The 21,666-nt window shown below is 51.8% G+C and overlaps 1 protein-coding gene across 1 annotated transcript; it reads right to left on the reverse strand.

The window, feature by feature from the left end:
- Positions 1 to 10,092: 10,092 nt before the first annotated feature.
- On the reverse strand, positions 10,093 to 12,119 carry LOC140907952 (uncharacterized). The gene has a single exon (XM_073335040.2). The coding sequence runs from the start codon at positions 12,117 to 12,119 to the stop codon at positions 10,818 to 10,820; it is 1,302 nt and encodes a 433-aa protein (XP_073191141.2). The 3' UTR covers positions 10,093 to 10,817.
- Between the last annotated feature and the right edge of the window lie 9,547 nt (positions 12,120 to 21,666).

Raw genomic sequence — 21,666 nt, forward strand, 5'->3', positions numbered from 1 at the left:
GGGGGGTGAGGAGAAGTGAGGAAGTTGGTTAAAAAAGCTTCATTGCTTAATAAACGGCCTTTATGCTGAGCCTGAGGATTTGAACGTCGATATCAAACAGCAGGGAAATTAAAACCCTTAGACTCCCCGCAGCGGCGCTGTGTGAGGCCTCAGTACTTCAGGCCTCTCCAGGAGCCTCCAACCCCAAGGGTGCGAAGCCGGATTCTTCCCCCTGCCCGAGTGGGACCCACCATAGGTCCCTGGATCCTTCCTGCCCCTTGGGCGGATGGTAAATCTCCGGCCTTAGCGTGCGGGTCTCCTGGGACTGTTCCCCGCACACCCCAGGCACCCGCCTTTCCCCTTCCCTGGCCTCCGGGCCTCACCCGCTTCACTTAACCCCCCGTCCTGACCCGATTGCTCGGGCTCGGGGCCAAAGGCACCTGCCCTCACCCAGCTCCTCGGGCTGAGGCAGGGTTGGCCCTAGGGGTCGGCGGGCTGGGCGACCACCCGGGGCGCACCTTGCTGAGTGGGGGTTTCCGGAGCAGGGGTGTCCTGTCCCTCCCTCCACCCACTTGGCAGCCATCTGCAACCCGCTGCCCCTGCCCTTTCCTTGCCCCCTCTCCCCCTGGAGCCCCCCCGGCCAAGCTGCTCCCGGGAGCCTCCTGATGTCAGGGTGCCCCATCCCCCTGCCCGGGTTCCCTGCCTCCGCTGAAGGGTTTGTGCGGCTGCCTCTGGGGCAGGAGTGGGAGCTGCTGGCGGCTAGTGAGACTAGTGAGTGCTCTGCTTAAAGAGACAGTGCACGGCCTCTAATGCACACTCCCCCCAGCACACACACAGACACACACACTCACTCCTGTGGCAACATGCAGCCCCCGTATGACAACACCAAGTCTGCCTTGAACCGCAGGCCTAGTGCCAGGCACCACAAGACCAGGGTGACCGATTTCATAGGGACAGTCCCAATATTCGGGGCTTTTTCTCATATAGGCTCCTATTACCCCCCACCCCTGTCCCGATTTTTCATATTTGCTGTCTGGTCACCTTACACAAGCCACAGTCGCAGCAGTAAGGAAGGCAACACACCAGACACCAGGCCACCCTGACTTCTGCGCTGCCGCGGGCGGTGACATTGCCCTCGGAGCGGGGCACCCGGCCAGCACCCTCCGGGATCCGGCCGCCCAGCCAGTGCTTCATTTGTGCCAGGGCTGAGCTCTGGCGCATCTTTCAATGCAAATTTAGCAATGGGAGGAGGCAGTGGGGCCCGGAGGTGATGGGGGTGAGAAGCCTGGGGGGCCAGGGCTGTTGTGGGGGTTGCCAAAATACAAGTTCTCCCAGGGTGCCATTTTCCCTAAGGCCAGCCCTGGGCTCAGGATGTCACCTGGTTAATTTACATAATTTAATTTTCCTAGGGCTCAGGGCATCATCTTTTGAGGATCTGCAGGGCCTTTCCCCAGTGAAAGAGCCTTATACAGTAATATCCTGAGCCTCTATTAACAATCACCAAAACCAGACAGCACACGCTAAGCCTACAGTGCTCCCCACTCCCAAGAAGACAGAATCTTCCTGCTGGCCAGTCGGGATCAGGTCATCTGGGGGACTCCAGCTTCCGCACGGTGTGGTTGGCAGGGTTTTGAGGTCTGGCAGCTCTGATCTCGGGGCTGGGTCCTGGAGTTGGTTCCCAAAGAACTTCCTTTTGGACCCCAGTTTATATAGTTAAAACTTAGCTCTACAGTAACCAGTCATTTTAAACTAATGCATTACAAAACTGTATTTTTCACCCAACCTAGCCCACTATGAAACAATTTTTTAGCCAATCAGACCCCACCACCGGAGTTGATTTAAATTTTGACACAAACAGATGAAAGACCAGACAGTGATAACGATAGGGAAGCAAATGGAAGCACAGACAAAAGTAATCGATGGCATCTTTTCAACCGAAAGTGCTGGTAAGCGGTGTTGCCAGACAGAGGGTTACCTTGCGAAGTTCCCTTTGCACATCTTAAGATTTGTCTGTGTGGTCGCTGTTGGTGCGATTAGGGCAGAAATGTGTCTTAACAACCCGATATCATATTGTTTTGGTGCAGTTTAGATGGGACGTGACTCCCTGCTTCTTAGCTCACGGCTGCTGCTTCTTCCTGCAGAAAGACGTTGGCCTACAGAACTGCACTGGATACTCCAGGTGCTATTTCTCCACTGAGTGGTCAGGTGAATAGGAGCCGGAGGCAAAGCCTGTTGAAGTCAGCGAGAAGATTTCAGTGGACTCAGCTGGGCTTTGAATCAGGCCCTGAACGAATATCCAGCTCTATGACCTTTAGGGCATTACAAATTCTTATGCTTTAAAGGAGTCAAAGACCAATTTGTTGCAAAAAGAAATTAACACAGTTTTTCAGCAAAAGACTGGAATGAAGACGTAAAGTCAAGGAAATAGTCATGTAGGTCATTAACCTCGCCACAGTAATTGAACACTCCCTTCCACGCATAATCCTATCCCGTCTATTGAAGTATAATTGGAATCCCACAGACAGATGACAGAATCGAACAGGTGCCCGCCCACAGTCTACCCACAACTCTTGGCTGGTCAGTGTGTGCACGGTCTCTCACCGGGGGGCTCTGTAGGACTTCTCCCGCTCAGTCAGAGTGGGGAATTAAACACGCATCTCCCACATCCCAGGGAGTGCTCGAACCACTGGGCTCAAAGGCAAAAAAAGGCACGGCACCACCTCCCCCTCCTGTTTTGTGTGGGCAAGGCTGGAAGAGACATCGCTGTTCGTCACCAGGCTCGCTGCCCCCGGTGAATCCCCTTAATAACCAGGGACAGGAGGGAAGCGAGCAGCCTTCCAGCAATGGACTCTACCCAGCCGCGGAGTGAGACTTCTGACCTCCTAGGGCTGAGCAAGAGGTGGCTCCAGCAGCAGCATCCAGCCTCTTCCAACAAACAGACCAAACACGCAGGGTCCACGGGACAAGAAAGAGACAATTATGGATCAGCAGGGGAGTGATGCTCTGCCCCATGCTTGGAAATGATCTTGCCAGGAGGTCTCGCCTGCACACGGAGCAGCAGGGGGGATGGGACAGAACCTCGTAGGACGCTGGCAATCCTTGGTGATGGCACACGATGACCCATCACCCCCAGGGGACTCCTAGCCTCTCGGTGTGACTGGAACCACTGGAGGGCAGCCCCAGACACAACAGTGCTGCAGCACCACCCAGAGATCTGCTGACCAGTACAGACACTGCCAACAAACCAGCATGGGACCAGCCTGGAAACCCCTTTCTGTGAGGTGTCCTACCAGGGTGAATTCTAGGGATGGGGGAAGAGGGGAGGAAACCCATCCCCAACACAGCACCAGTTCCCCTGGAGCCCCAGGGAGGTCTGCATGGAGCCTCTGACACTGTTTCCACCTCCCTTTGACTGGGATGACAGGCTGCAGATTTATGAACAAGATGTTCTTGGCCCGTCCCTAGCCTAGCCTGCTCGAAGGCTGCTCAGCAGCCACTGTTCAGTGCATTCCCAGTCACTGCACAGGCCCCGCATCCCTGAAATGTCTCCCCTACTTTCTGCCTTCCTCAGAGTCTGTCAACCGAAAGAGAAGTCTCTCCCCCCTTCTCCCCCGATGGTCAGCGCGCAGTCCACAGGCCAGTGGCGGTTAATGAGTCTGCAGCAGCCTCTGGGCTCGAGGAGCTAGTCCATGAGCTGTCGTAGGACAGGTTCATGTTTTCAATCCTGGTATTGATTAATTGATTGATATTTAACACTGACATTCGTTGGAGAGGGTGCAGCAAAAAGCCACCAAAAGGACCCGAGGGCTGGAGAAAATGGCTTTCAGGGAGAGATGTAAAGAATGCAATCTGTTTAGTTTATCAGAAAGGAGATTGAGAGGTGACTTGATTATAGTGTGTAAATTCCTTCCTAGAGAGCAAATACCGGTAGTAAAGAGCTCTTTAATCTAATGGAGAAAGTCCCAGCAAGAACCAATGGCTGGAAGCTGAAGCCAGACAAATTCAAATGAGAAATTTAACAGTGAGGGTGATTAGCCATTGGAACAAACTCCTAGGGAGTGAATTCTCCATCTCCTGATGTCTTCACATCCAGACTGGAGCCTTTCTGGAAAACGCTTCAGCCAAAGCAAGTTATTGGGCTCAGCACAGGGGTAACTGGCCTGTGCCATGCAGAAGGTCAGACTAGATGATCTAATGCTCTTACCGAGGCAAGAGGCTGGCCTAGCGCATGTGCGGAGCCTTCAGGATCCACATTGGCCACTGGGCTCACCGTGGGAAATCCACCCCAAATTAACGCAGGTTGAGCCTGCACTAGGTTTCGCCTGGGGACCCCTCTGCAGTGAGAAACACCCCTTGCAAGGGGCGTTGCCAGCCAGGGGAAGCCTTGTCAGTGCAACTCCAGTGGATTCGGCGTGTATCTTAGAGAGAGATCTCCCTCTTCCCTGCTTTTCCTTCTCCCTCCACCGGTCTTGCTTCTGGGCTGATGCTGTCTCCTGCTCCGTCACATGCTGTCTTTACAGGGACTGGTTTCAGAGTAACAGCCGTGTTAGTCTGTATTCGCAAAAAGAAAAGGAGGACTTGTGGCACCTTAGAGACTAACCAATTTATTAGAGCATAAGCTTTCGTGAGCATATATATATATATGCATCTGAGGAAGTGAGCTGTAGCTCACGAAAGCTTATGCTCTAATAAATTGGTTAGTCTCTAAGGTGCCACAAGTCCTCCTTTTCTTTTTACAGGGACTGACGCTCACAGACCTCCTGTCTGAGCGGGGCCCAAACCAGGACCTCTGTAGTCCCCTCCCTTATGAGTGCTGTGCTGCGAGAAGGCAGCTGGGAGGGGCAGCGCCATCATGTGCCTGAAATTGGAACATTCACAAGCCGCCTTTTAAAATATTTTTAATTTTTAAAGCCACAGGAGCATAAAACAGGGCCGGAGGTTGCGAGCATTACTCTGTGTATTGATGTCATGGTTCTATGCTGCTGCCCATCCCCGCTGTATCTGAGCACCTTCCACACACGATCAATAGCAAAGTCCCTGGTGGGTTTCATGGCGTCTCCGACATTTCTCCCTTTTTGGGGTAAAACCTCTGGGCGGGGATGTTAGATTTTATTAATTTCCTTTTCTGGCTGGGGGCTGGGGGCAGCATGCGGGGCCAGTGCTGTGAGTGCTGGTCTTACAGTGCAAGGGGCTTTCTGAAGGAGAAGATTTTACAGCGTTAGCTGAAGCTGGTCAGACTCGGGATTCTCCGGGGCTCCTCTCTGAGCGTGTGCCACAGCCGGGTCCCCGCCGCTGAGACGCTTTATCCCCAGCGCTCACAGGCCTTGCCATCTGCCTTGTCCCCGGGGAGCGCAGCTCTCATGGGGGAGCCTTGATTAGGCTCAAAACCTTAGACTGCTCTTGGGAGCTCACCGGGCACCGGTGGAGGGACTTGCGTGTGAGCCTTCTACGCTCCTGGGGGCCGAGAGCAGAGCTGGTGGGCGCCACATCCTGCCCAGCTGGAGCAGGAGCCCAGCAAGCCAGCCTGCAGGGCGCGGCAGCAGGGTCACTGTAGCCGCCCCACACCGGAGAGGAAGGGAGGGAAAAAAGTTTCCTAGTGAGCTAGAGAGGAAAGACAGCATTGTGAGAGACTGACGATAACCTCTGTCTTCACGAACAAGGTCAGCTCCCAGACTGCTGCGCTGGGCATCACAGCATGGGGAAGAGATGGCCAGCCCTCTGTGGAGAAAGAGGTGGTTAGGGACTATTTAGAAAAGCTGGACGTGCACAAGTCCATGGGGGGGGATGCGTTGCATCCGAGAGTGCTGAAGGAATTGGCGGCTGTGATTGCAGAGCCATTGGCCATTATCTTTGAAAACTCGTGGCGAACGGGGGACGTCCCGGATGACTGGAAAAAGGCTAATGTAGTGCCCATCTTTAAAAAAGGGAAGAAGGATGATCCTGGGAACTACAGGCCAGTCAGCCTCACCTCAGTCTCCGGAAAAATCATGGAGCAGGTCCTCAAGGAATCAATTCTGAAGCACTTAAAGGAGAGGAAAGTGATCAGGAACAGTCAGCATGGATTCACCAAGGGCAAGTCATGCCTGACTAATCTAATTGCCTTCTATGACGAGATAACTGGTTCTGTGGATGAAGGGAAAGCAGTGGACGTGTTATTCCTTGACTTTAGCAAAGCTTTTGACGCGGTCTCCCACAGTATTCTTGCCAGCAAGTTAAAGAAGTATGGGCTGGAGGAATGGACTATAAGGTGGATAGAAAGCTGGCTAGATTGTCGGGCTCAACGGGTAGTGATCAATGGCTCCATGTCTAGTTGGCAGCCGGTATCAAGTGGAGTGCCCCAAGGGTCAGTCCTGGGGCCGGTTTTGTTCCATATCTTCATAAATGATCTGCCCAATCAAATAAGTTTGAGAACCACTGTTCTAGGCTACACAACCTCTCAGCACAGTGACCCTATTGTCACAATAAGAATCGTCAGAGGGGAAGATTTTTGCATAAGAATTATAAATACCATCAGTGGGCCCTGTCCTGACCCCAAGGGGAATTTTCCCATTTGACACCAGAAAGCCCAGGATTGGAGCCCAATAACCAATGGCATAAGAGTAATTTTACATACAAATACATTTGCAGAATATACACCACACACACCGATTAATTTGCTATCTATCGCTAGCAAGGTCATGCAGAAGACGTCAGTGAAGAATTCTGTCCAAACAGCCCAAAAGGAAGTTACAAATAAATGAGTCAATAGGCAACAAAATAACCATATTAGTAAAGAACTAGCCACTCCCTTTATAAATCTGGCAGGTCCAGACCCACAGCTCCTGCCTGGTTTATCGTCATCCAACCTCTCTTCAGACTCTGAGTCACAGATGAGATTCTAGCAGCCAAAACTCCTTTAGCGATGGCAGCATCTGCAAAGAGGAGTTTCACCCCTTGCTAACTCGTCCTCAGTTTAGCTGGGTGAATAACTTTGAAGGCATTTGTGGGGTACCCTGAGCTGGGACCAGAGGAAATTCCTTTCACAAGGGAGATGGGAACAAGCTGCTTCCTAGCAAATTATTTCAGAGACTTTAACTATTGGACCCCGGCTCTCAGCACCCGCTAGAAAAGAAGGGTCCTGAAAATATGATTTAGTGAGGGGTGAAATTCACCCTGTGCAGAGGAGCCTGTGACGGGGCAGCAGCCCCTCACTGGCTGGCAAAGGGTTAATAGCAGCCCTTGGAGTGGCTGTGCAGAACCCAGCCAACCAGAGGAAGGCTTAGAAGCAGCCAATCAGGGCCAGGCTGGGTCCTATAAGAAGGGCTGCAGGGCAGCGAGGAGCTCAGTCTCTCCTGGAGCTTGAGGGAGAGGGCCTGGCTGCCCGTAGAGAGAAGTGCGTGCGACAGAGCCGTGCTGGGCAGGGTCGGGGGAGCAAGTGGAGCTCCAGCCCGGCTGGCTCCCAGACCGCGTCCTTGACACAGGGGCTGAGTAGGTGCTGGGGCTATGGAGAAGTGGCCCAGGGAAAGCAGGTAGCGGCAGAGGGGAAGGAGAGGCCATGAGCAGCTGCCAGCGAGAGGGTCCGTGGGTTGGGGCCCAGAGTAGTGGGCAGGCCTGGGCGCCCCCTTTTGCCCCACTGGCCGCTGAGGGAAGTGGCCAGCCAAAGGACTGCAGTTTGCCCCTGAGCAAGGGGCTGGACTAGGCGCTCTAGTCCATTGCGGCGAGAAGCTGGGCAAAGGACTGCGGGCTCCCTGGAAGCGGGGAGACAACGGAGTTGGGGCACAGCCGGAGGGCCGTGCCCTGAAGAGGACGCCACAGTTCGGGAGTCCCAGACAGCGGAGACGGTGGAGAAGCAGTGACGGGAGTGAGACACTACAAGAGGAGGGTGCCCTGCTGGACAGAGCGAATTCCCATAGCAACCGGTAGGAGGCACCGTGGGTGGTGAGCACAACCCGATACAGAGCCAGACCAGGCCTAGACACCACTTCAGCCCTATAGAAATCCCCCTTGTTCTCCTTTCCCCCATGGGGGATTTTGGTCTCCTGGACCAACGCACCAATCATTCCACCCTGACTCCGGCCAGTCCCTTTGGCTGCCATTTTCCCCCAGTCACTCACTTGGCCCAAACCAACGCCCTTCACGCGGTGTCTGTAAATCACAAGTTGATGTGAAATGGCTGGATCGTGAAATGTTCGCATAGCGCCTGCCCCCCGGGCTCCTTTAACAACAGAGGGATTTGGGTTTGGGGGTGGGGGAAGAGTGGACCCAACAGGGGACTCTGTCTCCACATCCCATCCCCTCCTACTCGCTGTGGTTCTCGGTCAGTTCTTCATCCGGAACCTGGCAGACCAACCCCACGGACGCTCCGTTTTCTCAAGCACTCCAGCCCCGAGCCCCTCTCGGCCACGGTGGGAAAAGCACAGCACAGCACAGGCCGGAGCAGGGAGAGCCAGGGTGTCTTCGTTCCCGCCCCCAGAAGGTGCCTGGGGCAGGGAGCAGCAGAAGGCAGTGCCCGGATTGCTTGTTCGGACAGTTAGCGGGTGGAGGGAAAGCGCGAGATAAGACGCACTTGGTTGTGAGTAAAGCACTTGACAGAGCATCTCATCAAAACGTACTGTCCCGGCTGACCCAGCGTCAGCAGAGACCATCCCACGGACTGAACGCTGGCTGCAGACGTGTTAGCCAAGAGTAATAACAACAGGCCACGGGACGGAGCTGGGAGCAGGTGCTCAGCGGGTGCCACGGCTGTGTTACTGGGAGCTCCTGATTTATGCCATTTCTTCACGAATCACCTAGCAGAGGCAGTAAGAGCATGTTATTAGGGAAGCAGCATCTGCCCTGCAGAGAGTCAGTGGGAAGGAAAGAATCCAGGAAGCAGGAAACACTGATCGGGACCTCGGGGAAGACAGTGGACAGCAGCAGATTAGACAGGAGCTTCCAGTCCATCCTGGCACCTGAAAAGGCCAATACACAGAGGCTTTGTGTAACGGAGCAAAGGGGTGACAGCCCCCATCTCTCTGCCTTGGGATAACCCCACTGGAGACGGCATGCTGTTCAGGGCTCCTCAGGAGAGCTGGAAAAATACCGATGGCCCGTTCAGAGAACAGCCACAATGTGATCTGGGGGCACAAGGGATTGACTGGTGAGGAATGAGCAAAAGAGACAAGTAGGTCCAGCTTCACTGAGCAGTGACCTGACGGGACCCGATAACAATCCGTGGGAAACACGGGGGGGCGGGCACGGGAGAGAGAATTTTACAGTAATTCAAGGTGGGGATGACTGGACGAAATCAAGGATTAAAGCTGAATGTCAGAAAAAAACTTCCTAAGGGGGAGACGTTTCAGGCTGTGGAACCACCCCCCCAGAGAGGTGACACCCCAGAGTTTGGGACACGTACAGTTAGACGGACCAAGCACTGGAGGGAACAGGCGTGCAGTGCCAGGGAGAAGTACTAGAGTTTATTAGAAGACTTATTAGTTCTTTTCCAAATCTAACAACTAGGATTCTAGGCTATCCACACGGAGAACGACAAATTTTAACGTTAAAATGACCCTTTGCCTAACTACAAACTAGCAACTAAACCCAAGTCCCTTTCACACAAGATGAGAAGTAGTCAGTGTCTATTAGACTGTGCACGGACCTCACAAGGGAGCGAGGGGCGACCCATCGCTGGAGAGGGTTAACAGGCTGGACATATTCCTAGAAAATACAGAGTAGAGCCCGACCCTGCATTGGCTAGGAATGGGCAAAATGACCAATCGGTCTTTTCCAGCTCTAACCAGTCTCTGTCACTGGAGGGTTTTAAGAGCAGGTTGGACAAACACCTGCCAGGGATGGTCTAGATAATACTTAGTCCTGCTGGGAGTGCAGGGGACGGGACTAGACGACCTCCTGAGGTCCCTCCCAGCCCTAGGACTCTGTGAATCTCTGTCAGACCTCTAGGTGGTCTCAGTGAGATGGTCACTTCTCAGGTCAGGGATCAGGCCGTACGCAGTTGTGAAGCCCGGCGCACACTCCTGGTGGGTAAATAGTCAGTAAGAGAACAGAGAGGAAAGAGCACTACAGTAATTATTGCTCCAGGGCATTGCACCTGGAGGCCTCAAGTCCACACTCGACTGAGGTTTTCTTTCATTTCCCAGACTGTCACCGGCCCGGCTGGAACAGGCGCTGTCCGTCAGGTCTGTCCAGTAGCTCCACTGAGGAGCTGCTGGCATAAGCCATAACTACAGCGCAGTAGCAAAGTCTCGCCCGCCCCCCAGTACCCACTGGGCCTGACCTAACAACACCACACAGCACAGCACCCCCCGCCCTGAGAAACCACTGGTCTTCGCCAGAACTATCCCAATGAGCACGACGCTCCCGTGTTTGCTCCACACAGGAACGGGCAGGAGAGTCCTGCTAGCACCCTCCGCTCCTTTCAGTAGTAAGATGAAGACCCCACATCGGTCAACCCGGGCCATGTCATTCCCAACGCCCTCCAAGCGCTGCTCCATAAGCCAGATCCCTTCCCAGAAATCTCCCGTCCCTCCTGCCAGACGTTCTCTAGCACCTCTGGGGGTTACGTCCAACCCAGCAAATGGGATTAGTACTACAGTGTTGGCATCCTTCAGGGCAAGACTCGGGCCCTTGTTTTCATTGGAATTCGAGCTGCGTTGTGCAGGGAATGTGCAGTTGTGTTTTCCTTAGGGATGCACGGTTGGTTCGTCAGCGCAGGCCTTCAGCCTGGGAGCTCCTTGTGCCAGGGAGCCTGTTATTTCATCAGCACCACGGCATGTCCAAATCCTAAATTACAGCATTGCTCCTCCTCTGCTCCTGCTCAGGGGACGTAGCATGTCTCTAACTCCCTCCTTATGTACACTGCGTTAAGGCTTCCAGAGGCATTTGGCTTGGGGCACAGACAGCAGAAGCGGGTGCATCTGGAGGAAGGGGTTGAACGACTCCCCGTCTCCGTAGCAGGACAAGAGTCTCTCCTCCGTGTGGACGGCCTGGTGCACCGTCAGCTCCTTCTTGTGGCTGAAGATCTTCCCGCACTCGGTGCAGGGGTAGACCCGCTCCACCGTGTGGGTGAGGTGGTGGGTCCGCAGGTTGCCCTTGTACTTGAAGCTCTTGCCACACTCCACGCAGGTGAAGGGCCGCTCCCCCGTGTGGATCCGCTTGTGCTTCATCAGCGTGGTCTTCAGGTTGAAGGTCTTGCCGCACTCGGCGCAGACGAAGGGGCGCTCCCCGGTGTGGATGCGCTGGTGGGTGATAAGGGTGCCCTTGCGGTTGAAGCTCTTGCCGCACTCGGTGCAGGTGAAGGGCTTCTCCCCGGTGTGGATGCGCTGGTGCTTGATCAGCTCCCCGTTGTGGCTGAAGCACTTGCCGCAGTCGGCGCAGGCGAAGGGCCGCTCCCCGGTGTGGATGCGCTGGTGCCGGGTCAGATCCCCGTTGCGGCTGAAGCTCTTGCCGCACTCGGAGCAGCCAAAGGGCCGGTCCCCGATGTGGATCTTCTGGTGCAGGATGAAGGTCTTCTTGGCGCAGAAGCCCTTGCCGCACTCGGCGCAGACGAAGGGGCGCTCCCCGCGGTGGATCTTCTGGTGGGTGATGAAGTTGGCCTTGCGGTTGAAGCACTTGCCGCACTCGGTGCAGGAGAAGGGCTTCTCCCCGGTGTGGATGCGCTGGTGCAGGATGAAGGTCTGCTTGGAGCAGAAGCTCTTCCCACACACGTTGCATTCGAAGGGCTTCTCGCCCGTGTGGATGCGCTGGTGCCGCATCAGGTCGCCCTTCTGGCTGAAGCTCTTGCCGCACTCGGTGCAGGTGAAGGGCTTCTCGCCCGTGTGCACCCGCAGGTGAGTGATGAGGTTTCCCCGGTGCTGGAAGCTCTTTCCGCACTCGGTGCACGTGAACAGCCGCTCGGCAGCGTGGGCTCGCGGGCGTTTCACCGGCTCGGTGCTGGCGGCCACAGCCCCCCTGCGGTCAGAGGCCGAAAGGGATTTCTGGCTGGGGTTGCTTGTCGGGGCCGTTGGCACCTTTCCCTTGGGCTCAGGGGTTGTCTGCGGCCCCTCCACAGTCACTGTGGGTCTCTGGAGCGCTGTGATGTTTCCCTGGGCGTGTTTCACTTTCCAGTGATTAATGCTGGGTTCTGTCCTGAGCAAGCCTGGGGAAGCAGCCTCTAAGCCTCTCATCAGCAAAGCCCTGTTCGATTTCACATCCTCTGGCTCTTCCCCAGCCTTTTCAAACACGGTAAGAATTTATTGGTCACTGTCCCCACCCATTCTGGAATTCTTAGGTAGCAGAGAGACAGGGGTTAAGATGGATTCAGACTGGCCAGAGCTCTCCTGAGTCATGCTGCCGTCGAAGCCATCTTGGCTCTTTCCCTGTCTCTGCCCCTGTGTCCCTAGTCCCACGTATGCATGTATCTCCCCAAAGGTCAGCTATGAACCCATCTCCCCTTTGTTCTCCATCTGGGGCTGTCAAGGTTCCTTCCCCACTCTGAGCTCTAGGGTACAGATGTGGGGACCTACATGAAAACCTCCTAAGCTTACTTTTACCAGCTTAGGTTAAAACTTCCCCCAGGTAAAAACTATTTTACCCTTTGCCCTTGGACTTCCACTGCCACCAAATGTTTATCCGGGTTTATTTTATTAGGAAAGCGTTGTTTGGAAATGTCTTTCCCCCTAAAATCCTCCCAACCCTTGCACCCCACTTCCTGGGGCAGGTTTGGTAAAAATCCTCACCAATTTGCAAAGGTGACCACAGACCCAAACCCTTGGATCTTAAGAACAATGAAAAAAGCATTCAGTTCTTGAAAAGAAGAATTTTAATAGAAGAAACAGTAAAAAAGAATCACCTCTGTAAAATCAGGATGGTGAATACCTTACAGGGTAATTAGTTTCAAAACATAGAGAATCCCTCTAGGCAAAACCTTGAGTTACAAAAAGACACACAGACAGCAATATCCATTCCATTCAGCACAGCTTATTTTCTCAGCCATTTAAAGAAATCATAACCTAACGCATATCTAGCTAGATTACTTACTAAGTTCTAAGACTCCATTCCTGTTCTGTCCCTGGCAAAAGCATCACACAGACAAAGAGAGCTTTGTTTTCTCCCTCCCGCTTTTGAAAGTAGCTTTTGAAAGTATCTTGTCTCCTCATTGGTCATTGTGGTCAGGTGCCAGCGAGGTTATCCTAGCTTCTTAAGCCTCTACAGATGAAAGGGTTTATCCTCTGGCCAGAAGGGATTTTAAAGGTGTTTACCCTTCCCTTTATATTTATGACAGGGGCCTTGGCTCTGCTTCCTTGCAGAGAGGTGGGGAAAACCTCCTTCCTCTTGGCTGCTCGCCATTGGGGTGACACACACACCTCATGTCCCCTGCTCTGCCTCAAGCGCAGCTATTTAACACTTTACACTCCATGCACAGCAATGCAAAGCTCAGAGGTAAACTGAGGCACACAAAGGAATCATAAAAAATATTACCAAAATTCCCACTTTGTCACACCCCTCTCCCCTGCAATTTCACTTGGTTTCAGGATTCTCCTTCCAACATGGCTGCTCAGTGTTGCTATGCGGCTGTTGAACAGTTTATTTGATTTTTAAGGCTCTCGTGGTCGTTGGCATCAACCTTGCACAGGTCTCGCCTTGCTCAGAATGTCTGTCTCCCATGATTCCCACGGGGCGCGAGCCACAGGCTGACTCAGTCAAGATGGTTCTTTACAGCAGGTGCCCGGGAGGCTGGCCCGAATAAAGATGGCCTCTCTCTGCCCGTGTTCCCAGTGGGACTGAAGCCAGGCTGCCCTCAGGGCCCTGTGCTCCATGTCTGGAAACTGGGCAGGAAATGGGGAGTTTGGTGGGAGATGGGGGCAAGAGGGAGACAGCAGAGTGCAGGGGAATATGGGATAGGGATGTAAATATGGCGGTGGGGGGCAGGTGGGGCCAGGAGATGGGGGCAGATGGAGAGGAACAGAAAGGCAGTTCCCTAAGCTCAGGGGAGGATAAAGCGATCCCCTGTTCCATTTTGTATTTATGGCCTGAAATGCTCACAAACAAATGGGGGCAGAGCGGCTTCCCCGAAAGGCCCCTGTTAGAAACCTGCCGGCTCCTTACTGGGCGCCGGTAACCAGCAGCACAACCTCCAGCCCGCCCGGGGCTCCGTAACCCACGGCAAAGGGAGGCCAGGTCTGCCGGAGGGCAGCAGGGCCCTGGCTCGGGGGGGCCAGAGGCTGTGTGAGATCAGGAGCTGCAGGCCAGAGGCAGCTGTCTGGGAACCGGCTGTGGAGCCAGGCTGGGCGGCTTAGGAGCGGGGAGGGAAGGATTGCTAGCTGGAAACAGCCTGTTGCAGGCAGGGGTGCAGTGATTGCCAGGGCAGGGGGCTGCTTAGGAGGGGCCTGCAAACAGGAGTGTGTGGGGACAGGCCTGAGCCAGATGCACCAAGGGACTGAGCTGTGCCTGAGGAATCTGCAGGCCAGTGCACGATGCCTTCTCCAGAAGGTGGTACAGGAAACGATATTCCCTCACCCACTGTGTCTCTCTGAGGCTCAAACATGTGACACCGATCTTTAGGTAGTGACCTGAGGGGAGAGGCAGCTGTAGCTAGCTGGGACAGAGGCTTGGCACAATGTGGGATTCATTCCTTTATCAGCCCTGACGGTTCTGTCACCTCAGAAGAAATCATTTCTGATGTTAAGAAATCATGGTAATCAACACGGTAATAATCAAAAAACTCCAGAACGGGGGAAGGGTTGATTGAGGTCTGGGGTCATCCTTCCTGGTGGTTTGGTGTTAGAATGAGGTCTGGAAAAGACAGACACAAATGCCTGATCCAGATCAAATCCGTTTTTATTAAACTATAAAACTACCGCTACATGATTTAATAAAAACTTGGAATACAGGAACACACAGGGAATGGACTAGAACATACTGAGTGTGGATACACCCGTCATCGAATAAAGCTTGTCTAATTACACGGGTTATTAAATGCAGATTGTTACAAACACACACACTGGTTCTTGATTATAGGCTATACTGGAATAACAAGGTAATAGAGGGAAGGTAGAATTTGCTCGTAAGACACACCAGCTCCTCCAGCGCAGTTCTGAACAGAACCAGGTAAATCAGTCCCGGCAGGGACGGGTCTTATCACCCAGCACAGCTAATGAGCACGAGCAAATAAGCAGGTGTGAGTGAAATATCCTCAGCGTGAACGGTGATTTCAGCTGCCAGCGTGACTGGGCACTTTCCACCTGCCACAAAGTCTCTGATACAGCTGTAGCAGCTGGATGCTTCTAAACCCCTCTCAGGGCCGACCCGAGCTTCGTTATAGTTAAAACATTAGTAAATAGTCTTACTAGCCTTCCAGCCACTTCTGTTCCCCTCCCAGCTGCTGCTCCTCATCCTAGTGGTCTCTTAGGCTATGTGTACACTGCAATTCGACACCTGCAGCTGGCCCGTGCCAGCTGAGTTGGGGCTGTTTAATTGTGCTGTAGATGTTTGGGCTCAGGCAGGAGCCCAGGCTCTAGGACCCTGCAAGGTGGGAGGGTCCTAGAGCCCAGGAGCCCTAATGTCTACACTGCGGTTAAACAGCCCCTTAGTCTAAGCCCTATGAGCCTGAATTATCTGGCACGGGCCAGCTGCAGGTGTCTAATTACAGTGTAGACAGACTCAAATTTCAGTGTAGACATCCTCTTAGAGCCCCTTTTATCTAGTCTTGCACCCCACAGCAGAGGTGAGGAGCTAACACCTGGTCTGCGAGCAGGGTGGATTTCCAGGGCTGTCATCTCTTTCCTTCTCTTCAAGGGGTCGCTGCTGAGCTTTGTTGCCAGGGCTGCTGCCGTTTGCTATCACATCCTGAATTCTGTAGCTCCTGTTTCTCAGTGTAACACTCTCACTGTGGGGACTTTCCAGCAGCTGAGCTCCCCAGCCTGGCTAATTCAGAGCTAGACAGTTAGAGCTAGACAGTTACCCGCTTGTAGGGCAAAATTCTCCTTCTGCAAAGGTCTTGAGCCAAAGCACTAACTGGAGTGAGGGCAGGGCATGGTGCCAAACAGAAGGCACGAGTTCTGTCCATTTCTCTGCCCCGGACCAGTGAAAATGTGCAGATTAAATAACTATACACATCACCACCAGGGAGCGATTTCCCAAGTTAGCTGTGTCCAAACCTTGTGTGCAGGCAGCCAGGAGGGACTCGGCCCTACAAGGACAATGCTCAGATATGGGGGGGAAAGGGGGTGTTTTGTTCTATAGCCCCAGTAGTGCACGAGGTGCTGTAAAGTTTATGAAAACTTGTTTATAGGGTTAATCCTATATTCTGTTGTCTCTCCCCAAATTCCATTGACGGCCGTAGCAATCTGAGGGTGGGGGGCAAGCACTCTCCCCGTGACAAAATAAAGCCATCCCCAACGAGGGGCGGCAGCTTTTTCGCTGGGAGTGCAGCTCCCGCTGCCGAGGTGCTGTCCACACCTGTGCTTTTCATCAGTAAAACTTTTGTTGTTCGGGGGGGTATTTTTTTTCATACCCCTCAGCAACAAAAGTTTTAATGATGAAAGTGCCAGTGTAGACATGGCCTAAGACTTCCATTCTGACCATACCCCTGATTCCCTTTCGCCGTAGAGAGCCTCACAGAGTGGGAAACTCTTGCCCGACAGCCTCTTAGGTGGTATTAAAGACGGGCTTAACTGTACCTTTTGGGGAAAAAGAGATAAAGTTTGTTCGGATGCTCTGAAGCAGCTGCTGTGCTTGCTGAAGTCCAATTCTATTTCTTTTAAGACAAAACAGGACAAACACACGCACAAGGGGAGAGACAAGAACACAGAAGAGAGAAAATGCAGCTGCTCTTGGAGGTGCTGACTGTCCCTTGCTGCTGATGGAACAGCTCCCACCCACGCCCTGATTAACCATTCTGAGACCTGGCAAATCTGTCCCAGCTTCGGCCTCTTTAAGGCTTTGCTTAACATATACACTGGGTCGCATTCTCCCCTTGCAATAGTTTTGCTTAGGGGTAAAACTAAATTGACTTCAGCTGAGTCACTCCAGTTTACATGAGTGGGAGAGAAGACTTGGGGTGAGCGTAACATTTCTTTTGGCTGCGATTACTTATTTCTTGTTGTCTTGTTTTCAGCTCACAAACCACCGGCACGGAGAGACAAAAGAAAAGCGTTGTCAGCAGCAGCATTTGGGAGGAAACGTCTCGCTGTGGCCCTTACACGGGTGCAGCTTCGGTTTGAGCAGGAACACAGAGAGCGCTCGTACAGACGGAACAAGGGTTTCTAACCCTGACCTGAGACACTTCCTTGTGAACATCTGACACCGAAGCAATTTCCTCTGAAGGAGTCCAGCTGCATTTTTTGTTGTTTTTAGAAAAATGGTTTCCCCCCCCAGATTCCAGGGGCCAGATTCTGCTGTCAGTTACACTGGTGTAAACTGATGTCAGTGCAATAAAAGTGGGGTAAGTCAGAGGAGAATCAGGTTCTTGAATCTTAAAAGTAAATGTTATAAAACAACGAGAGACACCAATCGTGAATCACAGCTCAGCTACATGCTTTGTTTAAACGGCGCTTTCATTTTCATGGATAAGTTGCAGTCAGGTTTTATCTAAACCAGCTTTTAACCATATCCACTTTTTCTTTCACAAATTTTTTGAATGTAGACTGTTTTTCTTCAAGCTTCTTGTACATATTCTTCTCTCCTGGCAGCAGGGCCTCCTTATTGGCAATCTTTCTTATGATCTCAGCTACTTCCCTAACCTCTCTCAGTGATTTTATTCTTTCTTGGTACCCAGGCTTTAGTTCCTGTTGTTCCGACATGATCAGCAGGTCAATGTATTCCGGAGTGGACAGCGGGTTGGGTTTCAGAGCAATTGCTTGCAAACGCTGGAGGCTGTGAGATGATTTATCAATAAGCTTCATTAATATCTCTTCCACTGCAGCGTATTCCTGAGACAGCTTCTCAACCACACTCTTTGTCGATAACACCTCACCAGATGCCTTCTCATACTTTTCTTTCAGTTGTGCATAGGTCTGTTTCTCTTTTACTAGTTTATATTCCCACCTGTACTTTTGATTGAAATGAACGTTCCAGACACATTTACCAGGGCAAACTGTGCAACGTCCTGTATTCCCGTCTATAGCCGCACAGTTGTGCTTACCAGCATCGTTAGGGATTCCACAGGGGTAGTGACAGGTATAGTGACACTGCTGGCAGTTTGTTATATACTGACCTGTACCAGAGATGTCCTCCTGCACTGGCACTGTTTTCTCTACCTCATACTCAAAGTCTTTATTGGCCTCCATATCCCCCTGATGCTGTTCCAGAGCTTCCTGTGTCTTTCTCAGTTCTTCTAGCTTCACCAGACCAGCTTTGATTTGCGGCTGCAGCCCTTCCACGGCCGTCTCCAGCTCCTTCCGCTCTCTGAGGACTTCCTGCGTTAATGTTAAACTTCTGGTTTCTATTTTAACTAAGGATTCAAAAAATGTCTTCATGCTCATGGCTCCCATTTTCCAGAACATTTCATCAAAATTAAAACTGCCCTCGTCAGCTCCAGCATGACAGGCAAAGAGCGCGGAGTTATTGAATTTGAAGTGAATAGGGTGGCCCTTAGCATCTCTAGCACAAGGGACGTCAGCTGTTTTAATAGCCTCTAGAACAGGGGGCGTCTGTCCATCGGCGAAGGTGATCAGGATTTGTATATTGTCTTTTATATCCTTCCCAAAAATGGAGAGCACGGAGTCAAACACGTATTTCTGGGCATGTGTCAAACGAGCTAGTGAGGCCTGAACTACGACGCAGACGGCGTCTATGTGATCAGTGGCTCCTTGGGTGGAGAAAAACTCTCGGATCTGCCTTGTTATCTCTTTGTCTTGCTCGATCCCTCTGGTGTCGCCAAATCCCGGCGTGTCTATTATAGTCAGGGAGTAGGGGACTTTGAAACCATTTTTGTGATTAACTTCATAGGCTGTCACTTCAGATGTCTGGCTCTCAGCTTGGCTTCTGTTTGTAGTCTCATGGATTAGTTTGAACCTGAATTCATCTTTCCATTGCACACCCAGGACATAGTTGATCATCCCATTGATGAGTGTAGTTTTTCCTGACCCAGTTGCTCCCAGCACCATAATGACTTTGTTAGGGATCTGTAGGTTCTCTTTTCCCAGTCGAAACTTTGGATGTGTTGCGTTAGAATCAAACTCCGCCTTCTCTATTGGAAGTGCATAAACTGAGGGCTGCCCTTTTTCTATCAGAGCGCTCTTCTCGAAGAAATCTTGTGCTAGTGTCCTTAATTCTAATCCCGATGTGGAAATTGATCCCTCCTCACCTGGGTGACTCACAGTCCCGTCTGCACACACAGCTGACACCCGGAATCTGTAGGACGTCTGAGGCCTCAATCCATCAATGGTACAGAACTCTGCTCTCTTTCCTGTTCTTCGTTCCAGCCATTTGTCTTTCCCCTCATGTCTTTCACCTTCAGCTTGCTCTTTGTATTCCACCTTATACTCCCTTATACTGACTCCATCTCCAATGATGCTTGGACTCTCCCAGGTGAGGTCTATGGCTGATGATACTACAGTAGCTTTTTCTGGTTTTCCAGGAGGGCTGGTAGGAAGCATCTTCACAGGATCACTCACATCACTGCTCTCACTGAACCCTGGTTTGCTCACTGCAGCATATTGGAACTGGTATGTGGTGTTTGGACGGAGCCCCGTTACTGTGAAGGTCTCTTGTTTATCATTTGTATCCACAGCCATCCAGTTCTCCTGCCCTATAATTCTGTACTCCACCCGATAGCAGGATATCTCCTTTCTCCCAAAGGCTGCTGGTTTAAACGTGAGCTGCACATGGTCATGTCTGACTCCATCTGTCACAAGAGAAAGAGGTTTCGATGGAAGTTCATAGTTAGTGTTGACCAGGTCTCCATTTTCATAGAGGTAAATTGAAGCTCCAGGATTGTCCTCATCTGGGACCGAGGCCACAATGAATCGAGTTTTCCCATTAGATTTATTGACCCGGGCAAAGTGTGAAATGGATTTCGCAGATTTTCGGGCTTTTTGGTTTCTCTCTTTGTCCTCAAACCACAGTTTGGATTTCTCACTGACAGAACTGGCTGATGCAGGATCTTGGGTATTCTTCATAAACTGGGTCTGAAGCCAAAGTTTTAAATCGGATAAATATGGCTCCTCTTCATGTAATGAAGTGAACATAAAGGCGACGACAAAGTTATTGCTGGGGTCAAGTACTATTTCATCCAGTTTATTCCGGGAGGACACCACGTCCACATCCTTTAGTACAGAAAGATAGGAATTGATGAAATTCATTTCTCGTTCCTTTTTATCCAGAAATTCATTGAGTTGCTGGGTGTTGAACGGGGATTGGTTTTTGTAGGTTAAAATGTCCACCAGGTCCCCTTCCTCTTTTCCACCTCCACGGATGGAGGGTAGGATTCTTGCTAGCTGTTTCTGGAAAGTCTGTCTGTGTTGCATACTCAGATCTTTGAATTGCTGGATTTTCCTCTTGATTTCGGAGAACGTTGTGGCGATCGGATTCTTCACTGCATCATTGCATCGCATGTCTAATTCTGTCAGCTGCTCCAGGACGGTTTGAATATCAAAGATCAGTGTTAAGCTGATCTCATGAACCAGCTGAGCAGCTTTGGAATCCAGCTTGGTCAGCGGGTACAGCCAGACTCTCACTGGGACGGCCTTCTCCCCCTGGGCACCCAGCAGCTTGGGGAGGGTGGAATAAACTTTCATGGCATCTTGGTAAGTAACTGGATTGTTTTCAAGAGAAAAATCACCATAAAACTTACAACTAAATTTTTCAGCTTGTGCTTTTTCCCTGTCATCCATTCGGAGAGCTCCTTCCCCCTCTATGGAAACCAGGGGTATCTTTTTAATTGCAATCTGGAGGTTTCCCTGTATGTCTTGTATGTTCTCAGATGAGGAAACTTCCCGATCAAAGACAAAGAAAGCCTGTGCCCCATACAGCACAGCCGTGACCACATGGGTGGCCGTGCCTTGGTCAAACACATCAGGGTAAGAAACATTCTGGCGACCAATATGACTCATAGTCAGCTGCTTGAACTGTGTTGTAGTTGAGTACTGGAGAGAAACACGGGCTTGATGTTTTGATGTCTTGGTATCACTTAAATATTCTGCGGATCCACCCACTTTCACCAGGCCAAGCAGGAAACTGGCCTTCAGCGATGCTGTGACATTGAGGGCAGAGGCCTTGTCTTCAGTGGTGTCAGATGCAATAATCTGAAAATCAGTCTTGGATTGTGGTTTTGCATCTACATCATTTCGAAGTGTCTCCAGGTCCCATAAAGTGATGCCTAGAATAGTACAGACAGACACATGGTCAATGGCAGAGAGGGTGAGAAACCTTTCTGTTCTGTAACTGCCAGACATTTTCTAAAAATAAGAGCTGAATGTTCCTGAACAAAGTGTCTGATCTGATAACATGCTTCACTCACTGTGTCTGTGTGTGAGAATAAAAATAGATTAACATACTGTGACAAAGTTCCTGCTCTACCTTGGTGGGTCTTGCGCTTACTGGTGGATTTGCTCGCCTTGGAGCTTCACGGCAGACCTCAGCTTGGCCGTTTTTCTGAACCCACAGTCCAGGTCGACTCCTCCTGTGTCTGACCAGGAGTTGGGAGGTTTGGGGGGAACCCGGGCCCGCCCTCTACTCCGGGTTCCAGCCCAGGGCCCTGTGGGATGCAGCTGTCTAGAGTGCCTCCTGGAA

The sequence above is a fragment of the Lepidochelys kempii genome, chromosome 2 (assembly GCF_965140285.1).
Source record: "Lepidochelys kempii isolate rLepKem1 chromosome 2, rLepKem1.hap1, whole genome shotgun sequence".
Classification (NCBI taxonomy): domain Eukaryota; kingdom Metazoa; phylum Chordata; order Testudines; family Cheloniidae; genus Lepidochelys; species Lepidochelys kempii.

Coding starts and splice junctions, on each gene's coding strand:
- LOC140907952 (XM_073335040.2), bottom strand. CDS start 12,119: ATGAGAGGCTTAGAGGCTGCTTCCCCAGGCTTGCTCAGGACAGAACCC.